Source organism: Sarcophilus harrisii, chromosome 3 (assembly GCF_902635505.1).
Source record: "Sarcophilus harrisii chromosome 3, mSarHar1.11, whole genome shotgun sequence".
Lineage (NCBI taxonomy): Eukaryota > Metazoa > Chordata > Mammalia > Dasyuromorphia > Dasyuridae > Sarcophilus > Sarcophilus harrisii.
The window spans coordinates 382,195,801-382,213,055 of NC_045428.1; the positions used below are offsets into that span (position 1 = coordinate 382,195,801).

The window sequence follows — 17,255 nt, forward strand, 5'->3', positions numbered from 1 at the left end:
GAAATAGATATAGAGCAAATGAAAAGTGAATGAGAAAATGGATGTCTGAAGGTTGGAAAACCTCAAAAGAATGTCTTGAAAATGAGAGCCCACTTTAAAATAAAAAACAACTTGAAGACTAGAGGAAGAAGAGAAGGAAATAGCAAAATTAGATTAAATAGAAAGAAGAGATTGTATAAAATACAACAGGAAAGATAGGAAAGGTTTGAAGTGAGAAAAAAAATTATTTTCTCTGCTTTCAAGAGAGCTGAAAAATGTTAAGTATTTTTTATTGACCCATAGTGAATAATTAATCCATGAAATAGCAAAAAAGACACAAAAGATTTAGCTGAACTTAAGTGAGCACCATTCCTCAAGATTTAGTATTATGAGTTGTCAGAGGTATTGTTACTAAAGGATTAATAGACAAGAATTCTAGGGAACTTGTTTCTAGTTTAGTTTTGCTAATAATATTCATTACCTTAGGGGGGAAAAAAAGACAAAAGACAAAACAATCTTCATCCCTCTGAGCCTCAGTTTCTTAAATGTAAAATGAGAAGAGAGACTCCTTGATTACTAGAAGTAACATAATTATTATCAATATAGCTAAATATGTGTTTACATTGTGCTTGTGTATATGTAATAGAAAACTTTAATGTTTTGCTAAAATTAGCATATAAGTATATTTAAAGGTTGATTCATATTGACTATGTATGACTTGCTTATATTGTATATAAGGTACATACTGTGAAACTATGGTTTTATTTAAAAAATTATTTATAATGTATATATATATATATATAATATGTTTTAGAAATCATCAGCAAGATGAAGAAAAGGCACATGCTTGTGACTACCATCTTCTTACTGCTTACCCATGCCCCTTTACCTCTGGATGCTAACTCTGAAGATGAGGAAGAACAAGGGGATGTTTTAGGTAAAATTTTAAGCTATTTAATATTTTTTCTGATCAAATTCTTAGCAAATATTTACTTTTATTTAGTGAATTTCAATTCCACTGTATTAGCAATTATATTCTGGCTCAATTTAGCTCATATATAGGCTACAAAGAAAATGAAGAAAAGAATTCAAATAAAGACAGTTTTAGCCTGAGTGTCTCCTATTACTGTAGTTGCTGTAGTGTTGTCTTTCATTAGGACAGCTGGGTGATATAGTTGATAGAAGTACTGGACCTGGAGTTTGGAAGATTGGTCTTCCTCAGTTCAAATCTTACCTCAGGCATTTATTTCCTCAGTTACTCTAGATTAAGTCACTTTACCTCAATTTCCTCATCTGTAGAATGAGCTAAACAAAAATATGGGAAACCACTCCAGTATCTTTGCCAAGAAAATCCCAAATGGCATCAGAAATAACTGAAACTATTTTTCCTTTAGCATTGGGGAAAACTCATTTGGTGATAGCTGGAGGAAGGAAGAGGAGATATAAAAAAAATTAAGTCTTCAATGATTCTTTTTCCAATCTTAGGATCTGATGAGATATTTGGGGATGACTAGTATCCCTGGTATGGATACCTTTTCAGGTCTGATCATCAGTTTTTGCTGTCTACCTGTCACCCAACTCTCATCTGTAGCTTCAAAAAACTGTAGAATGTACAGTAACCACATCCTAATAAAAGTGTTTCAGATGGTGACCTAAGCCTGATTGAGGCTAATAGGTCTCAACCCCATCAGTGAATTAGGAGGATGTCTATCTACAAGTACTTGAAGACATCCCCTAACAGAATGACTGGATGAGAATAATTTGTACCGTGGACATGGAGGCAGCTGAAGCAGACATCAAAAATAGTAAGGTCTTCCACTGCACCCCAGGATATCACCATCTGTTTTGAATTTTATTTTGCCAATAGACATTGGTGACTCTGGAAAAGAGAGTGAAGCTCATGATTTTGTGCAATTCTGCCTCACTTAAATCCAATTCATGTACAAGTCAAACCATCACCCCAAACCATCATTCCATGATGTCTTAGGTTCTCTTTGAAAATCCCACATTTTTAAAGACTAACCAGTCTAGAGAATAAAATAACTAAAATGTTAGATTAGATATTGTCCATGGATGTCAATAATGGAAGGGTACTTTAAAATGATTGAGAAAGCATTCTGAAAAGCTATGAGATATTTAATTAGTTGCTATCTAGGGGAGCTGTTGGGGGGGAGGAAAGGAGAGAAAATTTGGAACACAAGGTTTTGCAAGGGTAAATGCTGAAAACTATCTGCATATATTTTGAAAATAAAAAAGCTGTTATTAAAAGAAAAGGCTATGATGAATTAACCAGAATAGGACAAGAAGAGATAATAGAAAGTGAAATTGCCAGAAATCCAGTTAAAATAGTTTGCTTTTCATTATCTGTCTAAAACTTATATTATCTTTTTTTTTAAAAAATTATGGCATACCCTCAATAACTGACTTTTTAAAAGTCATGTTTACATGAAAATTGTTAGCACTTTGCTCTACTTAATTGAATTAAATAATGAAATTCAATTCAATTTACTGAATATTTACAAAGCACTTATTATGGACAAGGGCAACTAGGTGTGTAGTAGATAGAGTGTTAGTCAGGAGTCAGGAAGATTTATATTCCTAAATTCAACACCAGCTTCAGACATTTATTACCCTGGGATTGTTACTTAACCCTGTTTGCTTTAGTTCCTGATGTATAAAAGGAGCTGGGAAAGGAAATGGCAAACCCTTTTAGTATCTTTGTGAAGAAAACCCCAAATAATGTCAGGAAGAGTCAGATATGACTGAAATGATTCAGTAACAATAACAAGTTATGGACAATGAACAGCTTGGTGGCATAGCATATAGAATGCCAGATCTAGAGTCAGGAAGACTCATTTTCAGTTCAAATTTGGCCTCAGACACTTATTGTGTAACCCTGAACAAGTCACTTAGCCTGTTTACTTCATTTCATCATTTGTAAAAATAATATGGAAGGCAAGAAAACCCCAAATAAGGTCAGGTTGGTTATGACTGAATGACTGAACAACATATTATGGACAATATAATGTTATAGTCTTAGTAAGAGATAACACAGTAGAGTGTTGGCCTTGGAGACTGGAACATTTCAGTAAGATTAAAATCATTTCTAATCTGAAAATCCTTGGCAAGTTATGAAATCTCCATGTGCCTCTGAGTTATTTAACCTCTATTTGCTTCAGGGAATTTCCTACAATATCTTTACTAAGCACTTATCATTAGCACTTAGTGATAAGTGGTTGCTTTATACCCAAGAATCTCTTCTTTGGGGAAGATAATAATTATCTGTAGCTCTGTCCTGAATTGGGTTATCCAGATTTAGGAAAAGAAAACTTTTCTTTTTCTTTTGGATTCTGGCTCCTTTAACTTCTTTCAAGAGTCTTTCTCCTCTTTTAGAGCCCTTTCCCTAAGAAAATCTTGTTGCCACTTCACATATTCTCTCTTTTAGTCAGAAGTCTGAAATAAACCAGAGGTTCTCTTCTCCCAAGCTCTCACTTATTCTTCTCTTAAGTAGCACAAAGTTGAGAAATATTTCTTTCCAGGAACAAAGAGAATCTTAGGCAGTTTTCATGGTTTGAGGCAAGAGAGAAGTCCAGATAGTAATGCTGACAAGCTTTGTGCAAAGAGTATGGAATTTTGAACAAAAAAGATCTAATTTCAAATCTTGATATTTCATTTTACTGTGTCTTTGGGCTAGTCTGAGCTTCAATTCAGAGCTTCAGATTCATCTCTATACTATGAAAAATTTCTCTAAATGATCTCTAATGTTTATCTAGCTCTAGATTCTATGTTGAGAATTTGAAAATCAGCAAGCGTTTATTAAGTATCTTAGATGCAAGATGCTGTGCTAGATATTAAGGATACCAAAAATAAATGAAGGAAGGAAGGAAGAGGAAAGGAAGGAAAGAAAGAAGAGGAAGAGAAGGAAGGAAGGAAGGAAGGGAGGGAGGGAGAAAGGGATGAAAGGGAGGGAGGGATGGAGGGAGGGAGATAAAAAAGGAGAGAGGAAGGGAGGAAGAATAGAAATGATCCTCTAAGAAGCTTTCACTAGGTGCCTGAAAAAAGATAGATTGATAAGGTTAAGCAAGTACACCTATGTTCAGGTTTAAAAAAAAGAAATTTATTTAAAAAAAAAAAGATTCTACTTTCCTACATTAAGCCAATTTATAAGTGTGTGTGTGTGTGTATGTGTGTGTGTGTGTGTATTTGTGATAAAAAAAAAAAAAGAATAGAAACCTCAAGGCTAAGCTGTTGCATATAATTAAAACTGTATACTAGATTCTAAAATTTAGAATCTTCTGGTAAAAACTATATACTCATGGTACTATACTACCACCTCGTGGCTATGACCCAAAATAGCAGGTCCAAATAATTTTAAGAGGTGACTATAGCAAACAATATTAATGCAGTGAACATTAATTTGGATTTCACAAGGCTTATAAAAAGAAAAAAAAGTCAAACATCAACTACAATTGGAATATCACATAGCATTTTTGAACTTCTATAATGAGCTTATGTACTGTGTATTTTGGCAATCTATAGAAGTACATGTACAAATATGTAAATTAAATATAATGAAAAGCACTTAGAAATTTGCTTGATCAAGAAATGCTTCCTATGAGAGATAGTGCTTCAGTTGCATCTCGAAGGAAAAGAGGGTTCTATGAAACAGAGGTAAGGAGAGATGAAATGAAAGGCAGTCAGTACAAAGATAGGCAGTAATATATCATAAAAATCAGAGAGGCCAATTTTTCTTGATTGTACAGAGCTGGAGAGAAGTGAATGTCCTTTGATATTAAGAGGCTAGGTTGGAGTCTAGTTAGGCAGACTCCAACAAAAACATACAGTTGTCACCAACATTGTCACATAGGTATCTGAAGGCTCAGATTCAAGAGAGTTTTGAAGGTTGAAGTGTTAAGATTTGGTAACTAATTAGATATTTGGGTTAAAGGAGACTGAGGAATAGGGTATAATGCTGAGGTTACAAATCTGATGTTGACTTTAAGGAATAGGGAAGTTTGGAAGGGAAGAGGGTTTAAGAGGAAATATATTAACTTCAGTTTAGAACATGCTGAGTTTAAATTCTTTCTGGGACATCCAGGTTGAAATGTCCAATAGGCTGAAGCTTAGGGGAGAGGCTGAAACTAATGTAGAGATACAAAATACATGTGATTTACAGATGATAGTTACACTTATGGTTGCTGATGAGGTTACCAAAAGAAAGAGTGTAGAGGAAGAAGGAAAGAAAGTCTAAGAAAGAATTTTTGGAAATATCTACTATTGGAGACAGTAAGATAAGTAAATAAGCCTTTATGATATGTCTACATTGTGCAAAGTACTTTGTTAAGTGCTGGAAACACAAAAGAAAAGCAAAAGAGTCTTCCTACTCTTAAAGAGTTCACAGGAGGTGACAATAAGTAAACAACTACGGAAAAACAGCATTTATGCAAGATAAATTGGAGTGCCTTTTCTACACTACACTAAAGTGTTTCAGGAAGAGCTTCTCATAGAAGATGGGATTTTACTTGTGACTTGTAGAAAGTCAGGAGACAAAAAAGAGAAAGGTGAGTATTTCAAGTATGGGTAATAGCCAGAGAAAAATGTCTGGAATCTGGAGATGGATTTTCTTCTGCAATGAACAACAAAGAGAACAATGTCACTAGCTCACAGAGTGGAAAGTGAGAAGTAAAGCATAAGAAAACTAGAGAACGATAGAGGGGGACAGGTTGTGAAGGACTTTGAAAAAATCCTCCAAATCAAAGACTTTTTATTTCATCTTGTAGGTGATAGGGAGTCACTGGGCTCTATTAAATTGGGAGTGATATAGTCATATCTGCATTTTAAGAAAATTATTTTGAAAGCTGAGTGAAGAAAGGATTACAGTGAAATGGATGATGATCAAAGAGTAAAAAGGAGACTGAGAAATGGTCAAATGATAGAAGGATAACTAGGAGAAAAAAGTGTCAGAAAAATCCAGAAAAGAGTAAACAAGAAGGGGGAAAAACAAGAGGAAAAAAAAAGAGAGAGAGTGAAAAGAAAAGAAACAAGATGGAGAAAAAACAAAACTATTTCTCTCATGTTAGAAATTATTTCATTTGGGTTTTTTTACACTTTTTCAAATGCTAATGATTTCCCTAAAAAAAGCCTAAATTAATGAAGTTTAATAATAGAAAAACATTTAATATTTTGTTTGATTAGTCATTAAAACAATACCTTGCAGTTGAAAAGAAATCACATCTATGCTAAGCATCCTTTGTCATTGTTTGTCCCTGATTGTATCAGAATGATTGCATATAGTAGTTGTTTCTATTTTCCTAGAAACTCTAAGAATCTTCCCCTCCCAGATTGATTTTTTTTCCTTTTGATTAGGCCATTCTCTTCCTCTTTTCTTACCTAATCTTAATCATTGAATGGGCAGTTACCTCAAAATTGAGATCTGTTAAAGACCTTAGCTTAAGGCCAAGATTTCCCACTACATACAAATCCATCTCTAATGGCTCTGGCAGAGAAAGTGGAGGTAGTGACTTTGCAAATGCTTCCTCACAAATATAATTCATTTACATATTGTGGCATCACCTCCCTGAAGTCATGGTCCTCTTCAAGAAGTAAAAACAAGAACAAACAAAAAGAAACAACAATATGCTATTTCATTTACTTTCTGAAGTGAATGTTCCATGAAGGTAGAAAATGATGCTTCTACAAATTCCCAACTTACCTCTAGGATCTAGCTCAATGTTTTATACACATTTTGTTTCCAATCCCTTGCACAATGCCTTGAAAAATATAAGGATACAATATATATTTTTTTAAATTTTTATTTAAATGTGAAGGATAAAATCCCTTTGTTTATCACCAAAACAAAATGTATATATGTATATATGTTTGTATGTATACAAATGTAATGCCAAAGAAACTGAGCAAGACAAGAGATTAGAGACCAATTCAATAATTTATTAAATGGAGAGAAATACTGGGACCAGTTGATCCCAGGGCTAGACAAGACTATCATCTCAAAGAGTCTAGCCCCGATTATCCGGACAGCAAGACTTTTATGGAATAACAAGAACAATGACATAATGGAGAGACTTAAGTGGGGATAACCTAGGATAGGGAGGTTACTGATATTTTAATGACATTAAGGAATGTCTATAAAACCTTTATCTCAACCATTAAGAGGGGACCGTCATGACCTAAGGCAGAATTACAAAATAGGACAATTGGAGGAACTGGTCACCCCATTAAAAGGGAACTTTGGCATAACACACATATAATATATATTATATATGAAAAGAAATACCAATTTGAAATTTTTATGAAAATGACAAAATTTAGGATAATTATTTTGTTGTTAGGAAAAGGAAAGGAAAAAAGTCAGCTGGAATAAAATATGGGAAAACATCTTTAGGTAATACATTAGTTTGGTCTTGTTGAATCTACAAAGAATCTTAAGAGCATTTTCTATTTTGTGGGCATTTCCTTTTTTCATTTAGAATATGGGGAACTGTGTGAGTTGATATTGCCCTTAATATATAAGAATCATGCAATTATTATAGATATAATTATTATTTTGTCCAAAAATCACTGTATTATAAAGTTATTAGAAAATGATACATTCAGGGGCAGCTAGGTGGAACAGTGGATAGACCATCAACCCTGAAGTCAAGAAGACTTGAGTTCAAATGTGATCTCAGACACTTAATACTTCCTAGCTGTGTGACCCTGGGCAAGTCAATTAACCCCAATTGCCTCAGCCAAAAAGAAAAGAAAAGAATACATCAGCACTAGAGTGGAATAGACACATCATAATGTCTACACTCTTCATTTCACTAAGACTTTAAATGTCTTGCTTTAAGTTTCTACCTTGTAAGGCACAGTCTTCCCTGGTTCTAAGTGTGGAGAAAACATTGCAATATGCTGCGTTTCCTTTCTCAGCCTCAGAAATAAATATACTAATGGTCTTCCACAGACACTGATTCAAAATATAAATTTCTATTTGCTGGATTTTTGTCTTAAACTTTAAATTGATTCTCATTATTGTCTAACTCTCCTTAAATAACTGTTTATTTATAAATGGAGAGGGCAAATCTTTGGCCTGAAAAGCTTAAGGAATGTGTGCATAGGAAATATCCATTTTAATTGCTGCAAATGAAAAGGGAAAGTAGTTCTGTGTTCATTGCCAGCTGTTTTGCTATATTGGCAATATTTATTTAAGGAAAATACTTACAAAAATCATCCAAAAGCTCAAGAACACTTACTTTACTTATTTCAGAAACATGTACAATTTTTTATAAAGAAGTACATGAAACCCAAGGAAAATTAAGGAAAATTAATTTACATCTCACTTTTGAAATAAAATTACTTTAGAGGCAAGGGGATAGTTTGTTGCCTGTTCCAAAGCATATTTTAATAGTATTATAGTCATCCTTCATGCTAAAGTAATGGTATTTTCTTCTGCTAGGGTAGGTATGTGTTTCCCATGTGTTCATATAGGTCTATCTACATGTGGCTCACAGAGATGCTCAAATAGATATCTCTGTATATCATCAGGGTAGATGATATACCCTATTACATGGGAGACTTTGATTCCTATCTACTCCCCTTCCTCCACCAATGCTATTAATCTAGGGAAAATAAAATTTAGTTTCAATCTATTCTCTTGATTACTACCCCTTAACATGGAAGGAATGCCTCATGATATAGATGAAGACTATAACATATAGTAAATATATAGCAAAGTGAAATCAGAGAAGTTATAAATGTTAGGTTATACCAGACAATACACAGAATAACTGAGGTGTCCCACTAGAATCAAGATATCTCAAGTCAACCAAAAAAAGTGACAAGGGGTGTTTCAGATCTCACCCAAGGAAACATTACTTGAAATCTTTAGCAATGAAAGCTAGGAATAAGGACACAATTAAGTCATCATATTCTCTACAAGTCATATTCCTGAAGTCTTTCACTCTTTTCCAGCACCTACCCCTAAAAAGATATTTATAAAGGACTGAAACTCTTAATGGAGCACTTAAGGCTAATTACCTATTGGACAAAAACTCTATTAGCATATGTTTGGAATTTCTCTTTTCACAATTGATGCTAGTTCAATGCTTGGGGTTAAGAGAATTGTACGTAAGGATTAGGGGGTGGAGTGAGAAAGGTGAGAGAACTTCACTTGGCCTCAGGATGAGGAGAAAAGTGTGGAAATTTGTGGAGATTCTGGACTCTAGAATCAAGGAAGGATCCTTGGCAAAACTCCTGGCAGTTTTGTCCATCTCTTTCACTTCTCCTACCTCAAGACCAAGAACTTTTGCTTATCTTGACTCTGACTGATTCTGAATCCTCCAGGGAGTCTGGACTTTATAGATACTGAAGCTACATAGCTTCTCTCTTGGAAGCTATAAATTAGGAAAAAAAATAGGATTTCTCTTTTCCCAAGCTTATGCCAAATTTAGCTTCCACTCTGGCAAGGAGAAAACTGAGTAATTCTCTACAAAATTGTTTGACATCTAAAATAGAGAAATGTCAAATATAATATAAGAGACCATTTCTACTAAATACAACTAGTATCTAGTAGATACTGGATGTTAGAAAACAACTAGATGTTTTCATGTAAAAAGATGGGGCTTAACATAACTAAAATCATGCTTGCATGTATGGGGTTTCAAAACAAAGATGAAGAGCAGTAAAGGAGGAACAAAGGTGCTCAATGTGCAAAAGTCAATCAGATACAAGCCAAGTAACTTATTCTTTTATAGAAAGAAATGCTAAGTAGAAAATAATAACTTCCATTAACAGAATCAAAATGACAAACAGGCTACATTATAAACAACATATAACTATGCTTAGTATTGACTAAAAAGTTAGTATCTATTTCTCATAAGGACATAAAGTGGTTTGCAGAACTGCTAATTAGTCATTTTTAATTTCATTCATCTGGTCATTATCTGATCAAGAAACAAGCTTAAATCAATCATCTCCCCACTGATGGACCTCTCCACATATCCTCTGCTATCATAGTTGTTCTAAGGATACCATAATTGGGACCCTTTTGGAACTCATAAAACAATCTTGGATACATCTGCCAAGTGATAGCTGTTGATCTGCATTCAGGAAAGAATAAACAAAAACTACACAGCTATCAAGAACTACCAGCCCAAATGATTGAAGTGTTACTGTGATCCAAGGTAAAGAAGAATTGACTTTTTCTGTCTCTTACTAGGATTACATCATGCTACCTGGGTCCAGTCAGGAACTCTCTCTCCTTTAAAAAAAATCCACTGAGTCATCAGTTCTGGTTCAGCAGCTAGTAAAGAGGACTCCTCCTCATTTCTCTTTATTATAAATAAGACACCAAAGCTCCTATACAGGTGACTATAATATATATCAGATTCTACATCTACAGTAAATTTTACATCATTTTTCTATTATTCATTATGATCAACTTTCAGATGTCCTTTCCTACTCATTATTGTAATCTTTATCAATAGAATACAGTTTAAACTCTACCCCCCACCATAATTCTAGCTCTTTTCTTTGAAGAAGTTGAGAATGTCTGTCAAAATTTTAGAGAAATTTAAAGAGCATCTCAGGCCACATACATTTTAGATATAAATCTTGCTCTATGTTATTTATGAAAAAATTGTTTTATTCAAAAGTAAATTATGTGTGATCATTTTAATATTCCCTTCCTCTATTCATAATCTTTTGTGCTCAGTTAAAATAAGTGAATATCTGTTGGAATGTCTGTTTATGTCTATGTTTAACATTTATGTTTTATTTAGCACTATTGGTGCAATGAGTTATATTTCTATAGAAAGATGCTGTCCTTAAAGGGCTTGACTTGTCATTTCATCATTGTTTCATAATTCTGATTTCTTGCATATTCTAAAATATCACTCAACTAATCATTTTTGTGCAATGATTCCAGGGAGGAAAAGTTATTGCTTTTATAAATTGGAAATAAATGACTATAATTTTCAGTTCTTTCCTTCCTGATGGATACTTCTATAGCAATATTATATGATTTTTCTAGTAACTTATTAATGATAATATTTTTGTTTATCAGATCAAATAATCAAATATTGATTAATTCCCTCTTTTGAAAAGGACACCTCTCATGACAAGAAAGTCAATTTTAACTAGAATACATAACTGCACATGATGCTTTCAGAAAAAAAAAAAAAAGTAGAATTACTTACCTGAACTAATGCAAAGTGAAATGAGAAACAGAACATTGCATACAATCATAGCAATATTGTACAATGAACAACTATGAATAATTTAGCTCTTTTTAGTAACACAATAATCTAAGACAATTCAGAAGTACTCATGATAAAAATGCTGTCTAAATCCAGAGAAAGAAATTATGGATTTGGGATGCAGATCAAAGCATACTTTTTCATTACTTTATTTTTCCTGATTTTCAAAATTATTTGCTTTCACATGTTGAAGACAACATAAATGAATGAAATAACATTGCCAAACAAAATGTCATGCCATCATTTTTTCTTCCTTATTCTTCCTTTTAGAGATGTATTTACCACCACCAAAACTTATGCGATCAAGTTGTGCCTACAAAGCTGATGAAGGACCATGTAAAGCCATGCTAAAGAAATTTTTCTACAATATTTACACTCAACGATGTGAAGAATTTATATATGGCGGATGTGAAGGCAATGAAAACAGATTTGACAGTCTGGAAGACTGCCAGAAACAGTGTTTAGCAGGTAAGTTCCTTGTAAAAGCAGTCACTAACTCATGAGATCATAGATTTATGGGTTAAAAGAAATATAGAAATAGTGAGAGCAATCTGTTCATTTTATAGAACATTCCTGATACTTCAAGAATACTTATAATAATTCTGATTAGCTTCTAATCATATACTTTTTCTGCAGCTGCCCACAAAAGGGGAAAAGCAAATATACATTAATATAACTTTTTTACTACTGAAACACTGATAATGACATTCTCAACAAAGACTTCTTTATTATGGAATAATAGATGGAAAAATGTAATTTGCAGTGTCAAATATTATGCCTACACTATCGTACCAACAAAAGAAGAGGTGTAGTGAACAATCAAACATTTCTGGCTGTATAACCTGACTGCAGTGTGTAGTGTGGATAACTCCTATAATAGCACAGGCATCTTGCTAGCAGCTAGAAAAGAGGCCTTGTATATTCCCATTCCAAGATTTTTAAAAGGTAAACTTTAAAAAAAAAGAATGGAAGAACTAGAGAATGAAGTTCAAGAAATATATATATTAGAAATTTAGAGAGAGATGATTTTTATGCCCTGAGATTGGGAAGATTAGGAAAAACCAAATGGACATAGATATTTCATTATATATGGATGATATTTTTATTTCCTTTTCAAATAATGGAAATGAGAAATATCACTAATCTATATTATTCAACTTAAACTTTATTTCAGATATTGCTAGTACTTAACTATGGCTTTCATGGTTCAACTATTCATTTTCCATTTCATTTCAAATTTTGGCTACCAAGGTGAATTTCCATATCAAAATGGCAATTTTTTTTAGTCTTCAGAACCTTGGCTAGATGGTTCACTATCTCATTCTTTAAACATTTCTATTTTAGTGTTTTCATTTAGCAACCTGCTGCTTTTCCATAAACTTGTTTTGTTTGGGATAAGCCATGTTCTTCTCTAACCTAACTTTACAATTACAAAAAAGACATTTTTTTTTTTCTGTAATGTTCAGGCTAGCTTTCTGGCGGTCCTCCAGAAGGGCCTTAGTCTCAACAGGATAGTAATCACATGAATGGACAAGAATAGAGTCCAAATTCTTTATTGTCTCCTTCACAGTCTGTCTGTCATAATCTGACCCTGTCTTCAATGTGAGCCAGTCTCCTCCAGCAGTCTGACAGTCTGCCAGTCTCAACCAGTCTCAGTTTGAATCTGACTTTGTCCCCAGTTAATGTCCCCTTAAATACCCTATTACAATAACATCATAACAGTATGCTGAGTATAAGCCAATCTAGAGTGATTATATCATTATATCATACTAAATATATGTGAACTAGAGAACCATTATCTCATCAATTACATTGAGTTAACCCCTTATTTCAAGTATACTTTTCCAGTTCCAGCTCTCTACATTTTTCCTTTGGACTTAATAAAAATATTGTAATTTATGTTATCATTGGTGATACCCACATAATTTTTTATGAATCATCATGAATAAACCACTGTTAAAATTTAAGAATTCTTATCACACCTCTTCATTTAATTTCATACAATTGATATTTATTAGGTATCTACTATGTGTTAGGCACTAGAAATAAAAAAAAAGAAAGAAAGAAAAAAGAAAATATTTCCAACCTTCATGGAGTTAATACCTCTTTGGAGGAAACAGCATACTAAATATATAGAAAAGTTTATCCTAAAATATCTGCAGAGAGCATACAGTGATAATATGAAGAGCAGTTTGATAACAATTGCACACAGATTCTAGGGAGCACAATGTAAGGACATAAAAGAGTACAGAAGAAAAGACATACAAATAAGGTTTTATTACTAGACATGAGGATTCAGTGGTCAGAGAAGATAGATTTTACTTAGTCTAAAGCTCAAAATCACAAGGGATTTTGTGATTTTCTCAATAGAGAAAAAGATTATAATACCTTTCCCAACAATAAAGATAGTATTTGATAATGAAAGGTAATATTTGATTCTCAATGCCTGTCAGTGACTGAGGATAAATGGAGAAAAACATATAAAAATTTGGAAGATCAGATATTTAGGACCTGTTATTGCCTGATGGTTAAGGCAGGGATTAGTAGAGTCCTGTGCCCAACCTAGTTATAAAGGATTGAAGCATCCTTGAGGATGTTTTGCTTTGCCCCAGTCTTTTCCAATATTGAGTATATAGTATCTTGAGAAAAAATAACTCTAGAAAAATCAAACAGGAATTAATTACATAGGGTATAAAATATGTCTTTTTCTCTTTCACTGCAGCCATCTGAACAAATTTTAATCTTGAATAAAAGCATTTATGTAATGTTCATATAATGTAAATTATCATCAAAGCAAAGATATGTTTTTGTTATGTTTTCCTATCTTTAGTGTTTTTCATAGAATTAATATTTAACAAATGTTAATTGGATAACATAGAAAGGTAATTATTCTGAAGTTACAACTTATATTTATATCTGTCTCTTCCCCTTGCTCATAAGAATCTTTCAAGAGGAATGCAAACTATCCCTATTAACACTATAGTGAACTATATCACAAAAGAACACAAAGGGAATGTTTGTTTGTTTGTTTGCTTTTCTGCTTACCCTTCTTTATCCATGAGAGAAAGCTGGAAAGGAGTGGTACAAATGTGAAAACTATGAAAACAAAGGTGAATATCTAAGAGAAATAAGCATTTGCTTCTTAACTATGACTCCCTTCAAAATATTTAATCTTCTTTGTATTATGTATTCTCTTACCTATACTGATGTCAAAATATCTCTTTTAATCATGAATCTTGAGGGGGGTGGAGCAAAGATGGCAGAGTGAAACCAGGAAGCTGCTTGAACCCTCCCAATTTCCCTCCAAAGCCACATGAAACCAAGCTTCTTAACAGAACCTGACAGGATTAAACCACTCTTAAGCTCAGAATAGATTAGAAGGATTTCAAAAATATCAGTTTCACTGGGGTGAAAGAGGTATTCAACCCAGATCAGAGAGAGTCTGGAAAAATAAGTGAGAATGTCTTAAACATAACAGATCAGCTACTAAGACTCTTGGTGCTGCCTCAGTAGAGGAGCAGACTCATGAGGCAATTTCTCAGTACCAGCTCAGGAAGCAAATTTTGGGAATCCAAGATTTTTTCTGGAAAAAATCAGATAAAGCTACCCCCTGCTGGAAGCAAAACACATAAGGAGCTCCTGTGCTCAAAGTCAAGGCTCAGAGCTACACAGGAAGCTTTGGAGCATGCCCTTTTTACCCCAGGAGCAGAGTTCAACCATAAAAGTAAAAAGAAAAGAAGAAATACAAAAAGAAAAAGAAAAAATGATCAAGAAACACTAAAAGAACTTTGACCACAGAAAGCTACAATGATGACATGGAAGACTAAAATACCAACTCAGATGAGGATAAAATATCCAGAGAGGAAATCTCAAAGAATGATATGAATTGGATTCAAGACTAAAGAGGCTTCTTGGAAATGTTTATAAAAGACTTTGAAAGATAAATAAGAGAGGGAGAAGAAAAAATGAGAGAGACATGAAAGATATGCAAAAGAGAGTCAATGGTTTGGAAAAGGAAGGCAATTCCTTAAGAAATACAAATTGACTAAATGCAAAAAAAAAAAATCACTGAAGAAAACACCATCAAAAGTAGAATTAATCAAATGGAGAAAGCGATACAAAAGGTAACTACAGAAAACCAGATATTAAAAATTAGAACTAAACAAATGGAAGTTTAATGAGTCTATGAGACATTAAGAATCAAGCAAACCAAATGAAGTGAATGAAAAAACTGGAGAAAATGTAAAACACCCCTTTGGAAAAATAATTGGCCTGTAAAATAGATTCAGGAGAGACAATTTTAAAATTATTGGTGTACTTGAAGGCCATGACTAAAAAAAAAAAAAAAAAAAAAAGAAAAAAAATAATTATATAGCATCTTTAAAAGATCATCAAGGATAACTGCTCTGAAATTATAAAAACAAAGGAAGAAATAACCATTCGAAGAATTATTCACATTCCATCAAATATTTTTGGAAAGAGATCCCACAAGGAAAACCCTAAGGTCTATTGTTGCAAAACTCCAGAACTATGATTTTAAGGAAAAAATACTGCAAGCTGCTAGTCAAAAACAATTCAAGTGTCAAGGAGCAACAATTAGGATTATCCAGGATCTGGCAGTGTCTACAATAAAGGATTGGAGGGCTTGGGATTTCAGGCAAGGAATCTGAGGTTACACCTAAGAATTGCCTCTCCAGTGAGACTAAACATTATCTCTCAGAGTTGACAATAGACCTTGAATGAAGTAAGAGATTTTCAATCATTTCTATTGAAAAAAAAAACAAAACTAAACAGAAAATTTGATTTTCAAGCACAGGACCCAAGAAAAGTGTAGGAAGTTAAATAAGGGAAAAACATGTATTACCTAAAGGTTAAATTAGATGGCAAAATGATATCTATAGCTCTTGACAACTGTATCTATTATTGGGGTAGAGGGAGCATCACATGGATGGAGGGTAAGATACATTTCTATAGCCAACTGAAGGATTAAGTTATTCCCTTTTAGAGCCAAAACTGATGAGTTCAAACTTCAGGCAATAATCATCCCCCACTCTTCTTTCCCTCTGTTGTTATAGGTCTCTATAACCAAATGAAAAAAAGAGGTACAAATACTAACTCTTCATGTGATCTAATTTGTCCCATTATACCTCCTCTTTCCTCTTCTTTCAGTACAATCCTTTTTTTTTTTTTTTCCATTCCTTAATGTATTTTTATTTGATATCATATGAGAGTCCAATTACAGTCACACCTTCAGGTCATGCAATGTTCACCTCTGTCTATCACAATGACAGCTACAGTTCTCAAGAGTTATAGATAACGTTTTCCCATCTAGGGATATGAAAAGTTTAAATAATAAATAATATATATTTCTCCTGTTTACCTTTCTCTAATTTGCTTGAGTCCTGTGTTTAAAGATCAAATTTACTGTGTAGTTCTGTTTTTTTTTCATTAAAAAAATATTGTCTCCTATTTCATTGAAGATCCATATCCTCTCCTGAAAGACTCAGTCTCATTGGGTAGTTAATTCTTGGTTGTAAGCTCAGATCCTTTGCCTTTTGGGATATGGTATTCTAGTCACTCTGATCCTTTTTTGTAGAAGCTGCCAGATCCTGGGGAGTCCTGATTGATGTTTCTTGATATCTGAATTGTTTTTGTCTGGAAACTTGCAGTATTTTTCCATGATATTGTATTTCTGGAATTTCACAACAATGTTCCTTTTTTTTTGTTTGTTTTTGTTTTTTTTATATATGAGATCTTTCCAAAGGTGATCAATGGATTCATTCAATAAGTATTTTCCCCTCTAGAATTTTCTAGAATATTGTGGCAGTTTTCTTTAATGATCTCTTGAGGAATGCTATCCAGATTGTTTTTTTGGTCATGGCCTTCAGGTAGGCCAATAATTTTTAAATTGCCTTTCCTTTCCTGGATCTGTTTTCCAAGTTAGCTGTTTTTCCAATGAACTATTGCATATTTTTTCCATTTATTCTTTCTTTTTAGTTTGACTGATTCTTGCTATCTCAC

At 33.2% G+C, this 17,255-nt stretch overlaps 1 protein-coding gene across 4 annotated transcripts in view; it reads left to right on the forward strand.

Moving 5' to 3' along the window:
- TFPI (tissue factor pathway inhibitor) overlaps window positions 1-17,255 on the forward strand; it is a 117,916-nt gene that overhangs the window by 57,912 nt on the left and 42,749 nt on the right. For 3 of the 4 annotated variants that reach the window (XM_031960346.1, XM_031960345.1, XM_031960343.1), the window contains exons 2-3: window positions 794-916; window positions 11,505-11,702. In XM_031960346.1, coding sequence (XP_031816206.1) covers window positions 808-916; window positions 11,505-11,702 — 307 coding nt within the window. In that variant the 5' untranslated portion in view covers window positions 794-807. Of the gene's footprint in view, window positions 1-793; window positions 917-10,195; window positions 10,344-11,504; window positions 11,703-17,255 lie in introns of those variants that run through there. The other variant, XM_031960344.1, reaches the window with a different exon arrangement.